The 22,758-nt window shown below is 44.6% G+C and overlaps 1 protein-coding gene across 1 annotated transcript in view; it reads right to left on the reverse strand.

The window, feature by feature from the left end:
* The window catches only part of LOC311111127 (E3 SUMO-protein ligase PIAS1-like), a 92,299-nt gene that overhangs the window by 27,017 nt on the left and 42,524 nt on the right, over positions 1-22,758 (reverse strand). Inside the window, exons 3-4 of the mRNA XM_084153815.1 lie at positions 13,334-13,418; positions 12,235-12,282 (exon numbers count right to left, since the gene is read on the reverse strand). Of these exons, the coding sequence (XP_084009941.1) occupies positions 12,235-12,282; positions 13,334-13,418 (133 nt within the window). The remainder of the gene's footprint in view (positions 1-12,234; positions 12,283-13,333; positions 13,419-22,758) is intronic.

A 22,758-nucleotide genomic window follows, 5' to 3' on the forward strand; every position in this document is an offset into this window, starting at 1 on the left:
GTTGACATGGTAACAGCCATTTCCTCTGTCTAGTACCCATTTGGCTTGACATGGTAACAGCCATTTCCTCTGTCTAGTATCCAGCTAGCTTGACATGGTAACAGCCATTTCCTCTGTCTAGTACCCAGCTAGCTTGACATGGTAACAGCCATTTCCTCTGTCTAGTATCCAGCTGGCTTGACATGGTAACAGCCATTTCCTCTGTCTAGTATCCAGCTGGCTTGACATGGTAACAGCCATTTCCTCTGTCTAGTACCCAGCTAGCTTGACATGGTAACAGCCATTTCCTCTGTCTAGTATCCAGCTAGGTTGACATGGTAACAGCCATTTCCTCTGTCTAGTATCCAGCTAGGTTGACATGGTAACAGCCATTTCCTCTGTCTAGTACCCAGCTAGCTTGACATGGTAACAGCCATTTCCTCTGTCTAGTATCCAGCTAGCTTGATATGGTAACAGCCATTTCCTCTGTCTAGTACCCAGCTAGCTTGACATGGTAACAGCCATTTCCTCTGTCTAGTACCCAGCTGGCTTGACATGGTAACAGCCATTTCCTCTGTCTAGTACCCAGCTAGGTTGACATGGTAACAGCCATTTCCTCTGTCTAGTATCCAGCTAGGTTGACATGGTAACAGCCATTTCCTCTGTCTAGTACCCAGCTGGCTTGACATGGTAACAGCCATTTCCTCTGTCTAGTACCCAGCTAGCTTGACATGGTAACAGCCATTTCCTCTGTCTAGTACCCAGCTAGCTTGACATGGTAACAGCCATTTCCTCTGTCTAGTATCCAGCTGGCTTGACATGGTAACAGCCATTTCCTCTGTCTAGTACCCAGCTGGCTTGACATGGTAACAGCCATTTCCTCTGTCTAGTATCCAGCTAGCTTGACATGGTAACAGCCATTTCCTCTGTCTAGTACCCAGCTGGCTTGACATGGTAACAGCCATTTCCTCTGTCTAGTACACAGCTAGCTTGACATGGTAACAGCCATTTCCTCTGTCTAGTACCCAGCTGGCTTGACATGGTAACAGCCATTTCCTCTGTCTAGTATCCAGCTAGCTTGACATGGTAACAGCCATTTCCTCTGTCTAGTACCCAGCTGGCTTGACATGGTAACAGCCATTTCCTCTGTCTAGTATCCAGCTAGCTTGACATGGTAACAGCCATTTCCTCTGTCTAGTACCCAGCTGGCTTGACATGGTAACAGCCATTTCCTCTGTCTAGTATCCAGCTAGCTTGACATGGTAACAGCCATTTCCTCTGTCTAGTACCCAGCTAGCTTGACATGGTAACAGCCATTTCCTATGTCTAGTATCCAGCTAGCTTGACATGGTAACAGCCATTTCCTCTGTCTAGTACCCAGCTGGCTTGACATAGTAACAGCCATTTCCTCTGTCTAGTACCCAGCTGGGTTGACATGGTAACAGCCATTTCCTCTGTCTAGTACCCAGCTGGCTTGACATGGTAACAGCCATTTCCTCTGTCTAGTACCCAGCTGGCTTGACATGGTAACAGCCATTTCCTCTGTCTAGTACCCAGCTAGGTTGACATGGTAACAGCCATTTCCTCTGTCTAGTATCCAGGTAGCTTGACATGGTAACAGCCATTTCCTCTGTCTAGTATCCAGCTAGCTTGACATGGTAACAGCCATTTCCTCTGTCTAGTATCCAGCTAGCTTGACATGGTAACAGCCATTTCCTCTGTCTAGTACCCAGCTAGGTTGACATGGTAACAGCCATTTCCTCTGTCTAGTATCCAGCTGGCTTGACATGGTAACAGCCATTTCCTCTGTCTAGTATCCAGCTGGCTTGACATGGTAACAGCCATTTCCTCTGTCTAGTATCCAGGTAGCTTGACATGGTAACAGCCATTTCCTCTGTCTAGTATCCAGCTAGCTTGACATGGTAACAGCCATTTCCTCTGTCTAGTATCCAGCTGGCTTGACATGGTAACAGCCATTTCCTCTGTCTAGTACCCAGCTAGGTTGACATGGTAACAGCCATTTCCTCTGTCTAGTATCCAGCTGGCTTGACATGGTAACAGCCATTTCCTCTGTCTAGTACCCAGCTAGCTTGACATGGTAACAGCCATTTCCTCTGTCTAGTATCCAGGTAGCTTGACATGGTAACAGCCATTTCCTCTGTCTAGTATCCAGCTAGCTTGACATGGTAACAGCCATTTCCTCTGTCTAGTATCCAGCTGGCTTGACATGGTAACAGCCATTTCCTCTGTCTAGTATCCAGCTAGCTTGACATGGTAACAGCCATTTCCTCTGTCTAGTACCCAGCTGGCTTGACATGGTAACAGCCATTTCCTCTGTCTAGTACCCAGCTGGCTTGACATGGTAACAGCCATTTCCTCTGTCTAGTACCCAGCTAGCTTGACATGGTAACAGCCATTTCCTCTGTCTAGTACCCAGCTGGCTTGACATGGTAACAGCCATTTCCTCTGTCTAGTACCCAGCTGGCTTGACATGGTAACAGCCATTTCCTCTGTCTAGTACCCAGCTAGCTTGACATGGTAACAGCCATTTCCTCTGTCTAGTACCCAGCTAGCTTGACATGGTAACAGCCATTTCCTCTGTCTAGTACCCAGCTAGCTTGACATGGTAACAGCCATTTCCTCTGTCTAGTACCCAGCTGGCTTGACATGGTAACAGCCATTTCCTCTGTCTAGTACCCAGCTAGGTTGACATGGTAACAGCCATTTCCTCTGTCTAGTATCCAGCTAGGTTGACATGGTAACAGCCATTTCCTCTGTCTAGTACCCAGCTGGCTTGACATGGTAACAGCCATTTCCTCTGTCTAGTACCCAGCTAGCTTGACATGGTAACAGCCATTTCCTCTGTCTAGTACCCAGCTAGCTTGACATGGTAACAGCCATTTCCTCTGTCTAGTATCCAGCTGGCTTGACATGGTAACAGCCATTTCCTCTGTCTAGTACCCAGCTGGCTTGACATGGTAACAGCCATTTCCTCTGTCTAGTATCCAGCTAGCTTGACATGGTAACAGCCATTTCCTCTGTCTAGTACCCAGCTGGCTTGACATGGTAACAGCCATTTCCTCTGTCTAGTACACAGCTAGCTTGACATGGTAACAGCCATTTCCTCTGTCTAGTACCCAGCTGGCTTGACATGGTAACAGCCATTTCCTCTGTCTAGTATCCAGCTAGCTTGACATGGTAACAGCCATTTCCTCTGTCTAGTACCCAGCTGGCTTGACATGGTAACAGCCATTTCCTCTGTCTAGTATCCAGCTAGCTTGACATGGTAACAGCCATTTCCTCTGTCTAGTACCCAGCTGGCTTGACATGGTAACAGCCATTTCCTCTGTCTAGTATCCAGCTAGCTTGACATGGTAACAGCCATTTCCTCTGTCTAGTACCCAGCTAGCTTGACATGGTAACAGCCATTTCCTATGTCTAGTATCCAGCTAGCTTGACATGGTAACAGCCATTTCCTCTGTCTAGTACCCAGCTGGCTTGACATAGTAACAGCCATTTCCTCTGTCTAGTACCCAGCTGGGTTGACATGGTAACAGCCATTTCCTCTGTCTAGTACCCAGCTGGCTTGACATGGTAACAGCCATTTCCTCTGTCTAGTACCCAGCTGGCTTGACATGGTAACAGCCATTTCCTCTGTCTAGTACCCAGCTAGGTTGACATGGTAACAGCCATTTCCTCTGTCTAGTATCCAGGTAGCTTGACATGGTAACAGCCATTTCCTCTGTCTAGTATCCAGCTAGCTTGACATGGTAACAGCCATTTCCTCTGTCTAGTATCCAGCTAGCTTGACATGGTAACAGCCATTTCCTCTGTCTAGTACCCAGCTAGGTTGACATGGTAACAGCCATTTCCTCTGTCTAGTATCCAGCTGGCTTGACATGGTAACAGCCATTTCCTCTGTCTAGTATCCAGCTGGCTTGACATGGTAACAGCCATTTCCTCTGTCTAGTATCCAGGTAGCTTGACATGGTAACAGCCATTTCCTCTGTCTAGTATCCAGCTAGCTTGACATGGTAACAGCCATTTCCTCTGTCTAGTATCCAGCTGGCTTGACATGGTAACAGCCATTTCCTCTGTCTAGTACCCAGCTAGGTTGACATGGTAACAGCCATTTCCTCTGTCTAGTATCCAGCTGGCTTGACATGGTAACAGCCATTTCCTCTGTCTAGTACCCAGCTAGCTTGACATGGTAACAGCCATTTCCTCTGTCTAGTATCCAGGTAGCTTGACATGGTAACAGCCATTTCCTCTGTCTAGTATCCAGCTAGCTTGACATGGTAACAGCCATTTCCTCTGTCTAGTATCCAGCTGGCTTGACATGGTAACAGCCATTTCCTCTGTCTAGTATCCAGCTAGCTTGACATGGTAACAGCCATTTCCTCTGTCTAGTACCCAGCTGGCTTGACATGGTAACAGCCATTTCCTCTGTCTAGTACCCAGCTGGCTTGACATGGTAACAGCCATTTCCTCTGTCTAGTACCCAGCTAGCTTGACATGGTAACAGCCATTTCCTCTGTCTAGTACCCAGCTGGCTTGACATGGTAACAGCCATTTCCTCTGTCTAGTACCCAGCTGGCTTGACATGGTAACAGCCATTTCCTCTGTCTAGTACCCAGCTAGCTTGACATGGTAACAGCCATTTCCTCTGTCTAGTACCCAGCTAGCTTGACATGGTAACAGCCATTTCCTCTGTCTAGTACCCAGCTAGCTTGACATGGTAACAGCCATTTCCTCTGTCTAGTACCCAGCTAGCTTGACATGGTAACAGCCATTTCCTCTGTCTAGTACCCAGCTAGCTTGACATGGTAACAGCCATTTCCTCTGTCTAGTACCCAGCTGGCTTGACATGGTAACAGCCATTTCCTCTGTCTAGTACCCAGCTAGGTTGACATGGTAACAGCCATTTCCTCTGTCTAGTACCCAGCTAGCTTGACATGGTAACAGCCATTTCCTCTGTCTAGTACCCAGCTAGCTTGACATGGTAACAGCCATTTCCTCTGTCTAGTACCCAGCTAGCTTGACATGGTAACAGCCATTTCCTCTGTCTAGTACCCAGCTGGCTTGACATGGTAACAGCCATTTCCTCTGTCTAGTACCCAGCTAGCTTGACATGGTAACAGCCATTTCCTCTGTCTAGTACCCAGCTAGCTTGACATGGTAACAGCCATTTCCTCTGTCTAGTACCCAGCTAGCTTGACATGGTAACAGCCATTTCCTCTGTCTAGTACCCAGCTGGCTTGACATAGTAACAGCCATTTCCTCTGTCTAGTACCCAGCTGGCTTGACATGGTAACAGCCATTTCCTCTGTCTAGTACCCAGCTGGCTTGACATGGTAACAGCCATTTCCTCTGTCTAGTATCCAGCTAGCTTGACATGGTAACAGCCATTTCCTCTGTCTAGTACCCAGCTAGCTTGACATGGTAACAGCCATTTCCTCTGTCTAGTACCCAGCTGGCTTGACATGGTAACAGCCATTTCCTCTGTCTAGTACCCAGCTGGCTTGACATGGTAACAGCCATTTCCTCTGTCTAGTACCCAGCTAGCTTGACATGGTAACAGCCATTTCCTCTGTCTAGTACCCAGCTAGCTTGACATGGTAACAGCCATTTCCTCTGTCTAGTATCCAGGTAGCTTGACATGGTAACAGCCATTTCCTCTGTCTAGTATCCAGCTGGCTTGACATGGTAACAGCCATTTCCTCTGTCTAGTACCCAGCTGGCTTGACATGGTAACAGCCATTTCCTCTGTCTAGTACCCAGCTAGCTTGACATGGTAACAGCCATTTCCTCTGTCTAGTACCCAGCTAGCTTGACATGGTAACAGCCATTTCCTCTGTCTAGTATCCAGGTAGCTTGACATGGTAACAGCCATTTCCTCTGTCTAGTATCCAGCTAGCTTGACATGGTAACAGCCATTTCCTCTGTCTAGTATCCAGCTGGCTTGACATGGTAACAGCCATTTCCTCTGTCTAGTATCCAGCTAGCTTGACATGGTAACAGCCATTTCCTCTGTCTAGTACCCAGCTGGCTTGACATGGTAACAGCCATTTCCTCTGTCTAGTATCCAGCTAGCTTGACATGGTAACAGCCATTTCCTCTGTCTAGTACCCAGCTGGCTTGACATGGTAACAGCCATTTCCTCTGTCTAGTACCCAGCTAGCTTAACATGGTAACAGCCATTTCCTCTGTCTAGTACCCAGCTGGCTTGACATGGTAACAGCCATTTCCTCTGTCTAGTACCCAGCTAGCTTGACATGGTAACAGCCATTTCCTCTGTCTAGTACCCAGCTGGCTTGACATGGTAACAGCCATTTCCTCTGTCTAGTACCCAGCTGGCTTGACATGGTAACAGCCATTTCCTCTGTCTAGTACCCAGCTAGCTTGACATGGTAACAGCCATTTCCTCTGTCTAGTACCCAGCTGGCTTGACATGGTAACAGCCATTTCCTCTGTCTAGTACCCAGCTAGCTTGACATGGTAACAGCCATTTCCTCTGTCTAGTACCCAGCTAGCTTGACATGGTAACAGCCATTTCCTCTGTCTAGTACCCAGCTGGCTTGACATGGTAACAGCCATTTCCTCTGTCTAGTATCCAGCTAGCTTGACATGGTAACAGCCATTTCCTCTGTCTAGTATCCAGCTAGCTTGACATGGTAACAGCCATTTCCTCTGTCTAGTATCCAGCTGGCTTGACATGGTAACAGCCATTTCCTCTGTCTAGTACCCAGCTGGCTTGACATGGTAACAGCCATTTCCTCTGTCTAGTATCCAGCTGGCTTGACATGGTAACAGCCATTTCCTCTGTCTAGTACCCAGCTGGCTTGACATGGTAACAGCCATTTCCTCTGTCTAGTATCCAGCTAGCTTGACATGGTAACAGCCATTTCCTCTGTCTAGTACCCAGCTGGCTTGACATGGTAACAGCCATTTCCTCTGTCTAGTATCCAGCTAGCTTGACATGGTAACAGCCATTTCCTCTGTCTAGTACCCAGCTGGCTTGACATGGTAACAGCCATTTCCTCTGTCTAGTACCCAGCTAGCTTGACATGGTAACAGCCATTTCCTCTGTCTAGTACCCAGCTGGCTTGACATGGTAACAGCCATTTCCTCTGTCTAGTACCCAGCTAGCTTGACATGGTAACAGCCATTTCCTCTGTCTAGTACCCAGCTGGCTTGACATGGTAACAGCCATTTCCTCTGTCTAGTACCCAGCTGGCTTGACATGGTAACAGCCATTTCCTCTGTCTAGTACCCAGCTGGCTTGACATGGTAACAGCCATTTCCTCTGTCTAGTACCCAGCTAGCTTGACATGGTAACAGCCATTTCCTCTGTCTAGTACCCAGCTGGCTTGACATGGTAACAGCCATTTCCTCTGTCTAGTACCCAGCTAGCTTGACATGGTAACAGCCATTTCCTCTGTCTAGTATCCAGCTGGCTTGACATGGTAACAGCCATTTCCTCTGTCTAGTACCCAGCTAGCTTGACATGGTAACAGCCATTTCCTCTGTCTAGTACCCAGCTGGCTTGACATGGTAACAGTGTTAGATCAGATGGTGTAGTAGTTAACCAGGGTTATCTTAGCTCGGAGCTCCATGTAATATCATGTTAGTAGCGTGTTAAGAAATCCAGCGGTAACTCGCAAGTCCCGCGTCTCGGTTGCAATCCCGCCGTTATGTCTTATTGGTGGCATAATTGCAGATACCGAAAGGGCCAATATTGGCGGCCGGATATATTGATCAGGATAAATTAATCAGGTTCTACATAGTGGTTGTAGTATGGTGAGAGGATATATTGATCAGGATATATTAATCAGGTTCTACATAGTGGTTGTAGTATGGTGAGAGGATATATTGATCAGGATATATTGATCAGGTTCTACATAGTGGTTGTAGTATGGTGAGAGGATATATTGATCGGTGAGAGGATATATTGATCAGGATATATTGATCAGGATATATTGATCAGGTTCTACATAGTGGTTGTAGTATGGTGAGAGGATATATTGATCAGGATATATTGATCAGGTTCTACATAGTGGTTGTAGTATGGTGAGAGGATATATTGATCGGTGAGAGGATATATTGATCAGGATATATTGATCAGGTTCTACATCAGGGATGGGCAACTGATGGGGGTAGGGGCCACAAAAAATCTGAACTCTTCATGAGGGGCCGACGTTGCTTGCGGTCTACGTACCCACATCAATACAGCCCCGAAATTAACGTTTTACAGCTAATATCCTGCAATTCTACACATTTGGTCATATGGTGGAGAGAATTTTTTTGCAGTTTTTTATTTCATATCTCAGTGACTGACTAACAAAATTAGTGGGGGCCTCCCGGCCGGTAATTCAACCATGATAACAAGTTTAGATAGCTGGCCGCTAAACTAACTTAGCAATCTAAAAATGTTTTGCTGACATGGACTAATTGACTGACTATCAGTGACTGACATGATGTGCAACCACATTTCGAAATGTCACCTTGTGTATTGGGGGAAATGGGTCCGATGGCCTTCAAAAGGGGGGCCGCTGGTTGCCCATCGCTGTTCTACATAGTGGTTGTAGTATTTTTGGGAGAATATATTGATCAGGATATATTGATCAGGATATATTGATCAGGACCTACATAGTGGTTGTAATATAGTGAGAGGATATATTGATCAGGATATATTGATCAGGTTCTACATAGTGGTTGTAGTATGGTGAGAGGATATATTGATCGGTGAGAGGATATATTGATCAGGATATATTGATCAGGTTCTACATCAGGGATGGGCAACTGATGGGGGTAGGGGCCACAAAAAATCTGAACTCTTCATGAGGGGCCGACGTTGCTTGCGGTCTACGTACCCACATCAATACAGCCCCGAAATTAACGTTTTACAGCTAATATCCTGCAATTCTACACATTTGGTCATATGGTGGAGAGAATTTTTTTGCAGTTTTTTATTTCATATCTCAGTGACTGACTAACAACATTAGTGGGGGCCTCCCGGCCGGTAATTCAACCATGATAACAAGTTTAGATAGCTGGCCGCTAAACTAACTTAGCAATCTAAAAATGTTTTGTTGACATGGGCTAATTGACTGACTATCAGTGACTGACATGATGTGCAACCACATTTCGAAATGTCACCTTGTGTATTGGGGGAAATGGGTCCGATGGCCTTCAAAAGGGGGGCCGCTGGTTGCCCATCGCTGTTCTACATAGTGGTTGTAGTATTTTGGGAGAATATATTGATCAGGATATATTGATCAGGATATATTGATCAGGACCTACATAGTGGTTGTAATATAGTGGGAGGATATATTGATCAGGATATATTGATCAGGATCTACATAGTGGTTGTAGTATAGTGGGAGGATATATTGATCAGGATATATTGATCAGGATCTACATAGTGGTTGTAATATAGTGGGAGGATATATTGATCAGGATATATTGATCAGGATCTACATAGTGGTTGTAATATAGTGGGAGGATATATTGATCAGGATATATTGATCCGGATATATTGATCAGGACCTACATAGTGGTTGTAGTATAGTGGGAGGATATATTGATCAGGATATATTGATCCGGATATATTGATCAGGACCTACATAGTGGTTGTAGTATAGTGGGAGGATATATTGATCAGGATATATTGATCAGGATCTACATAGTGGTTGTAGTATAGTGGGAGGATATATTGATCAGGATATATTGATCAGGATCTACATAGTGGTTGTAATATAGTGGGAGGATATATTGATCAGGATATATTGATCAGGATCTACATAGTGGTTGTAATATAGTGGGAGGATATATTGATCAGGATATATTGATCAGGATACAGTGAGGGAAAAAAGTATTTGATCCCCTGCTGATTTTGTACGTTTGCCCACTAACAAAGAAATGATCAGTCTATAATTTTAATGGCAGGTTTATTTGAACAGTGAGAGACAGAATAACAACAAAAACATCAAGAAAAACGCATGTCAAAAATGTCATAAATTGATTTGCATTTTAATAAGGGAAATAAGTATTTGACCCCCTCTCAATCAGAAAGATTTCTGGCTCCCAGGTGTCTTTTATACATGTAACGAGCTGAGATTAGGAGCACACTCTTAAAGGGAGTTCTCCTAATCTCAGCTTGTTACCTGTATAAAAGACACCTGTCCACAGAAGCAATCAATCAATCAGATTCCAAACTCTCCACCATGGTCAAGACCAAAGAGCTCTCCAAGGATGTCAGGGACAAGATTGTAGACCTACACAAGGCTGGAATTGGCTACAAGACCATCGCCAAGCAGCTTGGTGAGAAGGTGACAACAGTTGGTGCGATTATTCGCAAATGGAAGAAAAACAAAATAACTGTCAATCTCCCTCGGCCTGGGGCTCCATGCAAGATCTCACCTCGTGGAGTTGCAATGATCATGAGAACGGTGAGGAATCAGCCCAGAACTGCACGGGAGGATCTTGTCAATGATCTCAAGGCAGCTGGGACCATAGTCACCAAGAAAACAATTGGTAACACACTACGCCGTGAAGGACTGAAATCCTGCAGCGCCCGCAAGGTCCCCCTGCTCAAGAAAGCACATATATACAGGCCCGTCTGAAGTTTGCCAATGAACATCTGAATGATTCAGAGGAGAACTGGGTGAAAGTGTTGTGGTCAGATGAGACCAAAATTGAGCTCTTTGGCATCAACTCAACTCGCCGTGTTTGGAGGAGGAGGAATGCTGCCTATGACCCCAAGAACACCATCCCCATCGTCAAACATGGAGGTGGAAACATTATGCTTTGGGGGTGTTTTTCTGCTAAGGGGACAGGACAACTTCACCACATCAAAGGGACGATGGACGAGGCCATGTACCATCAAATCTTGGGTGAGAACCTCCTTCCCTCAGCCAGGGCATTGAAAATGGGTTGTGGATGGGTATTCCAGCATGACAATGACCCAAAACACACGGCCAAGGCAACAAAAGAGTGGCTCAAGAAGAGGCACATTAAGGTCCTGTAGTGGCCTAGCCAGTCTCCAGACCTTAATCCCATAGAAAATCTGTGGAGGGAGCTGAAGGTTCGAGTTGCCAAATGTCAGCCTCGAAACCCTAATGACTTGGAGAAGATCTGCAAAGAGGAGTGGAACAAAATCCCTCCTGAGATGTGTGCAAACCTGGTGGCCAACTACAAGAAACGTCTGACCTCTGTGATTGCCAACAAGGGTTTTGCCACCAAGTACTAAGTCATGTTTTGCAGAGGGTTCAAATACTTATTTCCCTCATTAAAATTCAAATCAATTCATAACGTTTTTGACATGCGTTTTTCTGGATTTTTTTGTTGTTATTCTGTCTCTCACTGTTCAAATAAACCTACCATTAAAATTATAGACTGATCATGTCTTTGTCAGTGGGCAAACGTACAAAATCAGCAGGGGATCAAACACTTTTTTCCCTCACTGTATATTGATCCGGATATATTGATCAGGACCTACATAGTGGTTGTAGTATAGTGGGAGGATATATTGATCAGGATATATTGATCAGGATATATTGATCAGGACCTACATAGTGGTTGTAGTATAGTGGGAGGATATATTGATCAGGATATATTGATCAGGATCTACATAGTGGTTGTAGTATAGTGGGAGGATATATTGATCAGGATATATTGATCCGGATATATTGATCAGGACCTACATAGTGGTTGTAGTATAGTGGGAGGATATATTGATCAGGATTTATTGATCAGGATCTACATAGTGGTTGTAGTATAGTGGGAGGATATATTGATCAGGATATATTGATCCGGATATATTGATCAGGATCTACATAGTGGTTGTAGTATAGTGGGAGGATATATTGATCAGGATATATTGATCAGGATTTATTGATCAGGATCTACATAGTGGTTGTAATATAGTGGGAGGATATATTGATCCGGATATATTGATCAGGACCTACATAGTGGTTGTAGTATAGTGGGAGGATATATTGATCAGGATATATTGATCAGGATATATTGATCAGTACCTACATAGTGGTTGTAGTATAGTGGGAGGATATATTGATCAGGATATATTGATCAGAATTTATTGATCAGGATCTACATAGTGGTTGTAATATAGTGGGAGGATATATTGATCAGGATATATTGATCAGGATTTATTGATCAGGATCTACATAGTGGTTGTAGTATTTAAGAAATAGAAACCTAATAGAAGTACAATAATATGGTCTATCAACTTACCGTAACTGGACTTGTACTGTGAAGTCACATTTGGTCCCCGAGATGTCCCTACAAAAACACAGATGGACATTTAGGCTAACAAATGGAATCTTGAATATTAATACTACATGGTGGTATAGGGTACATGGTAGGCAGGGTACATGTAAGGGTACCTGGTAGGATAGAGGGTAGAGTACCTGGTAGGGTACAGGGTAGGGTACATGGTAGGGTAGGGTACGGTACGGTACATGGTAGGGTAGAGGACCTAGTAGGATACATGGTAGGGTACAGGGTAGAGTACCTGGTAGGGTACATGGTAGGGTAGAGTACCTGGTAGGGTACATGGTAGGGTAGAGTACCTGGTAGGGTACATGGTAGGGTAGAGGGTAGAGTACCTGGTAGGGTAGAGGGTAGAGTACCTGGTAGGGTAGAGGGTAGAGTACCTGGTAGGGTACATGGTAGGGTACATGGTAGGGTAGAGGGTAGAGTACCTGGTAGGGTACATGGTAGGGTAGAGTACCTGGTAGGGTACATGGTAGGGTACATGGTAGGGTAGAGGGTAGAGTACCTGGTAGGGTACATGGTAGGGTAGAGGGTAGAGTACCTGGTAGGGTACATGGTAGGGTACATGGTAGGGTAGAGGGTAGAGTACCTGGTAGGGTACATGGTAGGGTAGAGGGTAGAGTACCTGGTAGGGTACATGGTAGGGTAGAGGGTAGAGTACCTGGTAGGGTACATGGTAGGGTAGAGGGTAGAGTACCTGGTAGGGTACATGGTAGGGTAGAGGGTAGAGTACCTGGTAGGGTACATGGTAGGGTAGAGGGTAGAGTACCTGGTAGGGTACATGGTAGGGTAGAGGGTAGAGTACCTGGTAGGGTACATGGTAGGAAGGGTACCTGGTAGGGTACATGGTAGGGTAGAGGGTAGAGTACCTGGTAGGGTACATGGTAGGTAGGGTACCTGGTAGGGTACATGGTAGGGTAGAGGGTAGAGTACCTGGTAGGGTACATGGTAGGTAGGGTACCTGGTAGGGTACATGGTAGGGTAGAGGGTAGAGTACCTGGTAGGGTACATGGTAGGTGGAGTACAATGTAGGGTAGAGGGTTTGAGTGTCTCTTACATTGAGCTGCTAATCTGTTGGACTTGCTGTGGCGTTAGTGCGAACGCAAAACACGTTTCCTGAAACCGCTGGCTGTTGTCCGACGCTGCAGAAAGAGACAGAGAGACAGAGTCAGAGAGAGAGAGACAGAGAGACAGAGACAGAGAGACAGAGTCAGAGAGAGAGAGAGAGAGAGTGACAGCTCAGTTCACTCAACCATTCAGACAATACAGGGTCCCCTACCCACAACCAAACAGCAGGGATGATTGATTTCACACCAGTCATCCTCCAGACAAGACTTCTCAAAACAAAACTGGGTACCAGGAATACATACAGCAAAAGACGGGTGTGTTTTCATTGATGCCAGTAGAAATGGGGGCTTCAGCAAGACGGAACGTGTAATATAGTCAAATGGTAGGGGTGATACTACAGTTTGAACCGTGCACGGGCAGAGATCCTAAGAAAACGATAGATCAAAGACCGTTTTGTCTTGTCATCATTTATTTTCTCAACAAACTGGGTCCTTGTACAGCTGTGGGCTTGGTGAAATAGTGTAATGCAACAGTGGGGCTTTGAGGTGCTGCCTGGGGGCTTACGGAGTGGGAGAAACATCCCTTTATAAAGAGAGACTGTGGGGTTAGTAAGTTCCCAGGCTGTAGTTCAGCTGTAAGCCGTGCAGTCAGGGTCTTTGTCTATGTGCAGAGGGACAGAGTTGTGAGACAGATGATGTCACTGTAGACGACCGCACAAAGGACTCGGTCGTGTGTGTGTGTGTGTGTTTGTATGTATGTGTGTGTGAGAGAGTAGAAGTAGGGTTTGCATATGACAGTAACTGGTGTGTGTCTGGTGTGTGTGTGTTCAGTTCGCCCTTCCTAATTGATGGATCTCATCTCCTCCCTTGCATGATGTACCAACAGAACATCTTGGCCAGAGAGCCAGGCTTAAGCTTCTTCTTCTGTTGCATCTCCTTGCTGTGTCATTGCATCATAGGAGTTCAAAGCTGCTCACCCAATCATGAACATGTGGTTGATGCCAGGTCGGAACAGCATTTACCTGAGGATAGACGTTTTATGTTGAAGGGGGGTTGAAATTGATTTACTGTCAAAGTGAGGCTACCTGTCATCAATGTCCCTTGAGGAGTTACAGTGTGATAGAAAATGTGTGTGTACACCGAGAGGCAGTTCGTTTCAGATATGTAGAAATTAAATATTCATTTTGTACCGTTGCCTCAGACCCACACCATGTCACAGCTTAGGTCTGACACAGTTCCAAATGATGCACCACATTCAATGAATTGCAGGCAGGGGAGGGAGGGAGGGAGGTAGGTAACCCCCCCCCCCACCTCACACACACTCTCTCTGTGTCTTTGGCCATTCCTCTCCCTACAGGTAAATAGCATAGGCTTAGGCAATCCAATATTTTCCCGAGCTGCAGAAAGATCTTGTCAGGCCATCCTACAGGCTGCAGAAAGATCTTGTCAGGCCATCCTACAGACTGCAGAAAGATCTTGTCAGGCCATCCTACAGACTGCAGAAAGATCTTGTCAGGCCATCCTACAGGCTGCAGAAAGATCTTGTCAGGCCATCCTACAGACTGCAGAAAGATCTTGTCAGGCCATCCTACAGACTGCAGAAAGATCTTGTCAGGCCATCCTACAGACTGCAGAAAGATCTTGTCAGGCCATCCTACAGACTGCAGAAAGATCTTGTCAGGCCATCCTACAGACTGCATAAATATCTTGTCAGGCCATCCTACAGGCTGCAGAAAGATCTTGTCAGGCCATCCTACAGACTGCAGAAAGATCTTGTCAGGCCATCCTACAGACTGCAGAAAGATCTTGTCAGGCCATCCTACAGACTGCAGAAAGATCTTGTCAGGCCATCCTACAGACTGCAGAAAGATCTTGTCAGTCCATCCTACAGACTGCAGAAAGATCTTGTCAGGCCATCCTACAGACTGCAGAAAGATCTTGTCAGGCCATCCTACAGACTGCAGAAAGATCTTGTCAGGCCATCCTACAGACTGCAGAAATATCTTGTCAGGCCATCCTACAGGCTGCAGAAAGATCTTGTCAGGCCATCCTACAGACTGCAGAAAGATCTTGTCAGGCCATCCTACAGACTGCAGAAAGATCTTGTCAGGCCATCCTACAGACTGCAGAAAGATCTTGTCAGGCCATCCTACAGGCTGCAGAAAGATCTTGTCAGGCCATCCTACAGACTGCAGAAAGATCTTGTCAGGCCATCCTACAGACTGCAGAAAGATCTTGTCAGGCCATCCTACAGGCTGCAGAAAGATCTTGTCAGGCCATCCTACAGACTGCAGAAATATCTTGTCAGGCCATCCTACAGGCTGCAGAAAGATCTTGTCAGGCCATCCTACAGGCTGCAGAAATATCTTGTCAGTCCATCCTACAGGCTGCAGAAAGATCTTGTCAGTCCATCCTACAGACTGCAGAAAGATCTTGTCAGGCCATCCTACAGGCTGCAGAAATATATTGTCAGTCCATCCTACAGGCTGCAGAAAGATCTTGTCAGGCCATCCTACAGGCTGCAGCATCTAGTAGCAGCAGTCGTTCTTTCTTAGCTCAGATCTTCTTAGCTTAGCTCAGATCACTTAGGTACCTGATTGACTTGACAGGATGCAACAATTTCAAAGATCAGATCAGAAAACCAGTCAGTATCTGTTGTGACCACCATTGGACTCATGCAGCGTGACATCGCCTTGGCATAGAGTTGATCAGGCTGTTGATTGTGGCTTGTGGAATGTTGTCCCACTCCTCTTCAATGGCTGTGCGAAGTAGCTGGATATTGGCGGGAACTGGAACACGCCGTCGTACAGGTCGATCCAGAGCATCCCAAACATGCTTAATGGGTGACTTCTGGTGAGTATGCAGGCCATGGAAGAACTGGGACATTTTCAGCTTCCAGTAATTGTGCACAGATCCTTGCGACATGGGGCTGTGCATTATCATGCTGAAACATTAGGTGATATTGGCGGATGAATGGCATGACAATGGGCCTCAGGATCTCATCACGGTATCTCTGTGCATTAAAATTGCTATAGATAAAATGCAACTGTGTTAGTTTTCCTTAGCTTATGCCTGCCCATACCATAACCCCACCATTGGGCACTCTGATCACAATGTTGACATCAGCAAACCGCTCGGCCACACAATGCCATACACGTGGTCTGCGGTTGTGACATACTGTCAAATTCTCTAAAACGACGTTGGAGGTGGCTTATAGTTGGATAAATGAACATTAAATTATCTGGCAACAGCTCTGGTGAACATTCCTGCAGTCAGCATGCCAATTGCATGCTCCCTCAAAACATGAGGCATTGTGTGACTTTTATTGTCCCCAGCACAAGGTGCACCTGTGTAATGATCATGCTGTTTAATCAACTTCTTGATATGCCACACCTGTCAGGTGGATGGATTATCTTGGCAAAGGAGAAATGCTCACTAACAGGGATGTAAACAAATATGTGAAATAAGCCTTTTGTGCGTATGGAACATTTCTGGGATCTTTTATTTCAGCTCATGAAACACTTTACCAGTTGCGTTTATATTTTTGTTCAGTGTCGTTACCTGATTGACAGGACATTTTACATTTTTGTCATTTAGCAGACGCTCTTATCCAGAGCGACTTACAGTTAGTGAGTGCATACATTATTTTTATTTTTTTCAGGACAGGCTAAAGCAGATCATTCAGTGCCAATCACACTGAAAGGCAGCTTAATTGGCTTCCTTTTGATTCCACACACACCAGTTGGAATTTTAGCATGCAAATCTTGGTGGGGCAAAAAATCTATATATTGTACATGCATGCCCGCAAAGCCACTACACAACACTAAACAATACATTAATTGCACTATAAAAGGTGACAAATGGTTCCCACAAACTGTTAGGGCCTACATCAAGGGGAGGCAAAATACGGCCCGCCTGGCACTTAAATCTGGCTCACGAGACATTTTTTAAATGTATTAAATATTATTATATTTGAGTTACGATTTTTGGCCTAAAATTACTCATTCCATGATATACAAACAACCTCCAATAGATGGCGCTGTAGCCTGGCAGCGCGCTCTGTATTTGGGCCTACAGTCAGATTCAGAATGCGCTCAGTCATCATAGCCACTTCATTGCTTGACGAATTTTGACGTGAAAAATGAGTGCTGTGTTTGAAGAAGAAAAGACAGCAAAATACTTTTTTTTACTAATATTGGACATAAGGAAGAAAGTGTTGCCGTTTTTAAGGAATATAATCTCAATCGTCATTTTTCAAGCAAGCATGCTAAAACTATGCTAGCAATCTGTCCTCTCAGGAAAAGGCAAGGAAGGCCTCAACACTTGCCACAAACGTAAAAGCCCAACAAAATAAGTTTACTAAACTACTTAAGACTCCGTAACTAAGGCAAGCTACGTAGTGGCACATAAAATCGCAAAGCATAGCAAGCCTTTTGCTGAAGGGGAGTTTGTGAAAGAGTGTATGGTGGAGAATGCTGGTATATTTTGTCCTGAGAGTAAAAGCCAATTAGAGAAAAATAGCTTATCACGCAGAACCATCACCAGGCACGTGGAAGTGATAGGTGAGGAGCTAATCTCCATGTTGAAGATCTTTTTTTCTATAGCACTGGATGAGCGTACTGACATCAGAGACACCGCTCAACTTTTAATTTTTGTCAGAGGAATAAAATGAGAACTTTGAAATAACAGAGGAACTTCTTGCGATGGAATCAACGATGGGAACAACCAGGGGCTCTGACTTATATGACAGGGTGTCTGCCTGCTTGGAAACAATGAATCTACCGTGGAGCAAACTGACAAACGTCATCAACAGATGGATCACCAGATCTAACCGGTAAAAACATCGGCCTACTAAAAAGATTACAAGACAGAGTAAAAGAAGAAAGCCCTAACTCGGAGGAATTGATATTTCTTTACTGTATTATTCATCAGGAAGCCCTGTGTAAAAATGTGTTAAAGCTGGAAAATGTTGTCAAAGTGGTTGTAAAACCTGTCAACTTTATACCGGCAAGGGGGCTTAACCATCGTCGGTTCATTCAGCTGCTCAATGACACAGAGGCAGAGCACCAGGACTTGTTGTACCATTCAAATGTGCGCTGGCTAAGCCTGGGGAAAGTATTTCGCTGTGTGTGGGAACTGAGAGGGGAGATCGGTATGTTCCTTGATACGGTTGGTAAAGCTGACGACTTCTCCGAGTTAAAAGACACCAACTGGCTGGGCGACATTGCTTTCGGTGTGGACATATTGGGGCATCTGAACAATATAAATGTGAAACTGCAGGGAAATTGTGTTTTTGTGCATGAACTGTATCCCAACGTGAAAGCATTCAAGGCCAAACTTATGTTGTTCTCCAGACAAATGAGCAGCCGGTCTCTCGCTCATTTTCTGACACTGGCAGCACTGAATGCACCCACATCGCAGTAGCACTTTGATCGACCTGCATGCTGAGTTTTCCCGACGCTTCTCAGACTTCACCAAGATTGAGACTGAGCTGGAGCTTGTATCATGCCCCCAGTCTTTCGACAGTGAGAAAGCACCACCAGACACACAATTGGAGCTCGACATCCAATGTGACAGTGCTTTGAAGGAGAAGTACAAAACAGCAACAATAGACCAGTTCTATGGCTCACTGAATGAAACAAAGTTTCCAAACATTCAAAAGCTCGCCCAAAGGATGCTTGTTTTATTCGGGTCCACATATGTGTGTGAACAAACGTTCTCAGTCATGAATTACAACAAATCCCGTCACAGGTCAAATTTAACAAATGACCACTTGTCAGCTGTTCTGAGAATCTCTACATCAAAGATGACAGCAGACTTTGATGCCCTTGCCAAGAGAGGTGACCAGATCCATTGTTCACATTAAGACTCAAATAACCGTGACTGGGGTCGGCAAGGATTATTCTTTATCATGGTGATGGTTATGCAGTGAGAATTATCCAGCAATGCACTTGGATACAGGTAATAACTAAATCAGTCAGATTTGGGCTGAGGTGATTGGATAACTGTAAATATGGCTCACAATGGAGATGAGAATTGTTCCTTAATATGCTTTCAAAAACAGACCATTCCAAATGAAACGGATGCTCTTAACCATATGTTTCACTAACATTTTAGACTAGTTTTCTTTTTTTACACATCTGCTGTTACATTTTGCATGTCTCCAGTCATATAATATACATCTATTTTTAAGTTTGCATATTGTGACTGTAAGTTTGATTGTACTTTACAAGGGTAGAGATGCAGGATCTGTGTGTGTGTGTTCGACTGTGTCTGTGATGTTATAAATTATATCAATTTTGTGAAGGACTTGTGAAAGATGTGTTCACAAAAAAACAAGGGTAGAGATGGTACAAGGGTAGAATTGTTCTGCGAGCATATGTCCACCTACAGTACACTGGTAGTTGCGTGTCAATGTGAAAATGAATAAAGGCTTCACGTTTTGTCACGCATATAGTATGTGGCCCTTCACTTGGTTTCAAAAACTCCATGTAGCCCTTCAGCCAAAAGGTTTGCCCACCCCTGGCCTACATAAAGGGAGAATACTGTAAGAACGGCCCATGTTCTGAATTCTGTCACAACAGCAGAGTCCCAACACTTCACCACTGCTACACCTGGCTATTAGCGGAGCCTTGTCTGGCAGCGAAACAGTTAATTCAGCCTCATTTACTGCCTTTAAAAAAAAAAAACAGCTGATATGGCTGACTTGCTTGAACAAATTTGGTTTCTACTGACAATTGAGATGTACAAACTATGGCATAAGGGGACAACGAGTGGATAAGAGGCAATCCGTAATTTAGTTTAAGACATTAATGAGCGAGCTAGGACGGACGTAGTCAATATAACTATTTGTTCAGCACTTTTGAAATGTACAGCGACAGAATTGAATGAAAGCGCTTACAATATTCGATGATGACATTTCTCTAAAACAGGCTATAGGCTACATGTGCACCACAAAGTCAAAACAGTAGGCAAAATTATGAGGGGAAAAGGAACCAAATGATTAGGGTGAGGCACATGGGCTACTAACAGCTTACTACACAACATACACTTAGTATTACTTTCTTAGCTACAGTATACATATCTCCCTGGCATATTACATAATTTATGCAGCAGCATAAAATATATTTTTGGACTCACCACCTTGTTGCGCTGTGCATACATTAGTGTCTAGTTTGAGAAACAGACGCCTCACAGGTCCTCAACTGGCAGCTTCATTAAATAGTACCCGCAAAACATCAGTCTCAACGTCAACAGTGAAGAGGCGACTCCGGGATGCTGACCTTCTAGGCAGAGTTGCAAAGAAAAAGCCATATCTCAGACAGCCTATCTTAATATTTTCTTTTGATTGGCCAGTCTGAGATATGGCTGTTTCTTTGCAACACTACTGTATTTGTCCTCTTGCTCAGTTGTGCACCGGGGCCTCCCACTCCTCTTTCTATTCTGGTTAGAGACAGTTTGCGCTGTTCTGTGAAGGGAGTAGTACACAGCGTTGTACGAGATCTTCAGTTTCTTGGCAATTTCTGGCATGGAACAGCCTTTATTTCTCTGAAGAAGAATAGACTGATGAGTTTCAGAAGAAAGTTATTTGTTTCTGGACATTTTGAGCCTGTAATCGAACCCACAATTGCTGATGCTCCAGATACTCAACTAGTCTCAAGAAGCCCAGTTTTATTGCTTCTTTAATCAGCACAACAGTTTTCAGCTGTGCTAACATAATTGCAAAAGGGTTTTCTAACTATCAATTAGCCTTTTAAAATGATAAACTTGGATTAGCAAATACAACGTGCCATTGGAACACAGGACTGATGGTTGCTGATATTGGGCCTCTGTACGCCCATGTAGATATTCCATCAGCCGTTTCCAGCTACAATAGCCATTTACAACATTAACAATGTCTACACTGTATTTCTGATCAATTTGATGTTATTTTAATGGACAAAAAAATTGCTTTTCTTTCGAAAACAAGGGAATTTCTAAGTGACCACAAACTTTTGAACGGTAGTGTATATATATATATATATATATATATATATATATATATATATATATATATATATATATATATATATATACATATATATATATACACATACATACATACATATATACACATACACACACACTCACAGTACCAGTCAAAATTTGGACACTGACACATTCAATGGTTTTTCTTTATTTGATGGAGTGGTGCATCAGATGAGCTGGCCTCCACAATCCCCCGACCTCAACTCAATTGAGATTGTTTGGGATGAGTCGGACGGCAGAGTGAAGGAAAAGCAGCCAACAAGTGCTCAGCATATGTGGGAAGTCCTTCAAGACTGTTGGAAAAGCATTCCAGGTGAAGCTGGTTGAGAGAACGCCAAGAGTGTGCAAAGCTGTCATCAAGGCAAAGGGTGGCTACTTTGAAGAATCTCAAATATAAAATATATTTTGATTTGTTTAACCCTTTTTTGGTTACCACATGATTCCATATGTGTTATTTCATAGTTTTGATGTCTTCACGATTATTCTACAATGTAGAAAATATAAACAAATAAAGAATGTATATTATTTATTTCTTTTTTTGTTAAACAGGTGTGGCTCTGCTCCACCTGCCCTAAATGATGGGTCACCACTTACACACACACACAGGTAAATGATCACAGAGTAATATGAGGGGCCTCTCTCGACGGCGGTAATTACTTTCCGTTTAGGGTGATGGGCGTGAGGAGGGGAGAGGGACAAACCAGGAAGAACCCCCCCACTAGACAATTCCCAAGGCCCAACCACCAGGTTCCCCATCTCATCTGCATTAACGGAGAACAATCTGTTTTTCACCGTCTGTCTGTCTGCAAAATGGGGCTGTGGTTCTCTTTCTACCACCTGGGGTGCAATTAGAGATGAGAAGGGGTGTGAGGTGGATTTACCACAGCACCCAGTCTGCTAGAATATTAGATGGCAGAAAGAACACAAAAATCCATGTGAGCCTCGAGTGCAGCAGTTGGTTCCTAACAACGGTCTTCTTCCTCCCGGGCGCTCGGGCTATAAATAGACTGTTATTCTCTCCCCCCCCTCCCCCCCTCTCTCTCTCCCGCTCAATCTTCAGCATCTGATTTGTTCCAGCCATTGGATGCAGAGTGGAGGGATCTGTGAGGGGTATGTTTCTAAGTGGCTTGTGGAAAGGTCAAGGGTTAACATCCACACACACACACACACACACACACAACCCTCCATCTATGAGATCTTTACCGGACGGCTCCTTCTGACAGCAAAGCATGGCCAACACTGTTCCTAGAACAGCTCTTATGTAAAAGTAGTTTGAGCTCACGTTTGTACCTTTTCTTTCTGCAGTGAATGTGTTCTGGAGTCAGTTATGTCTTAGAGGAGGGGATGAGTGTGATCAAGCTAGGGAGAATGAGCTCCGCTCTAGTTC

This window comes from Coregonus lavaretus (assembly GCF_964263955.1).
Source record: "Coregonus lavaretus genome assembly, chromosome: 37".
Lineage (NCBI taxonomy): Eukaryota > Metazoa > Chordata > Actinopteri > Salmoniformes > Salmonidae > Coregonus > Coregonus lavaretus.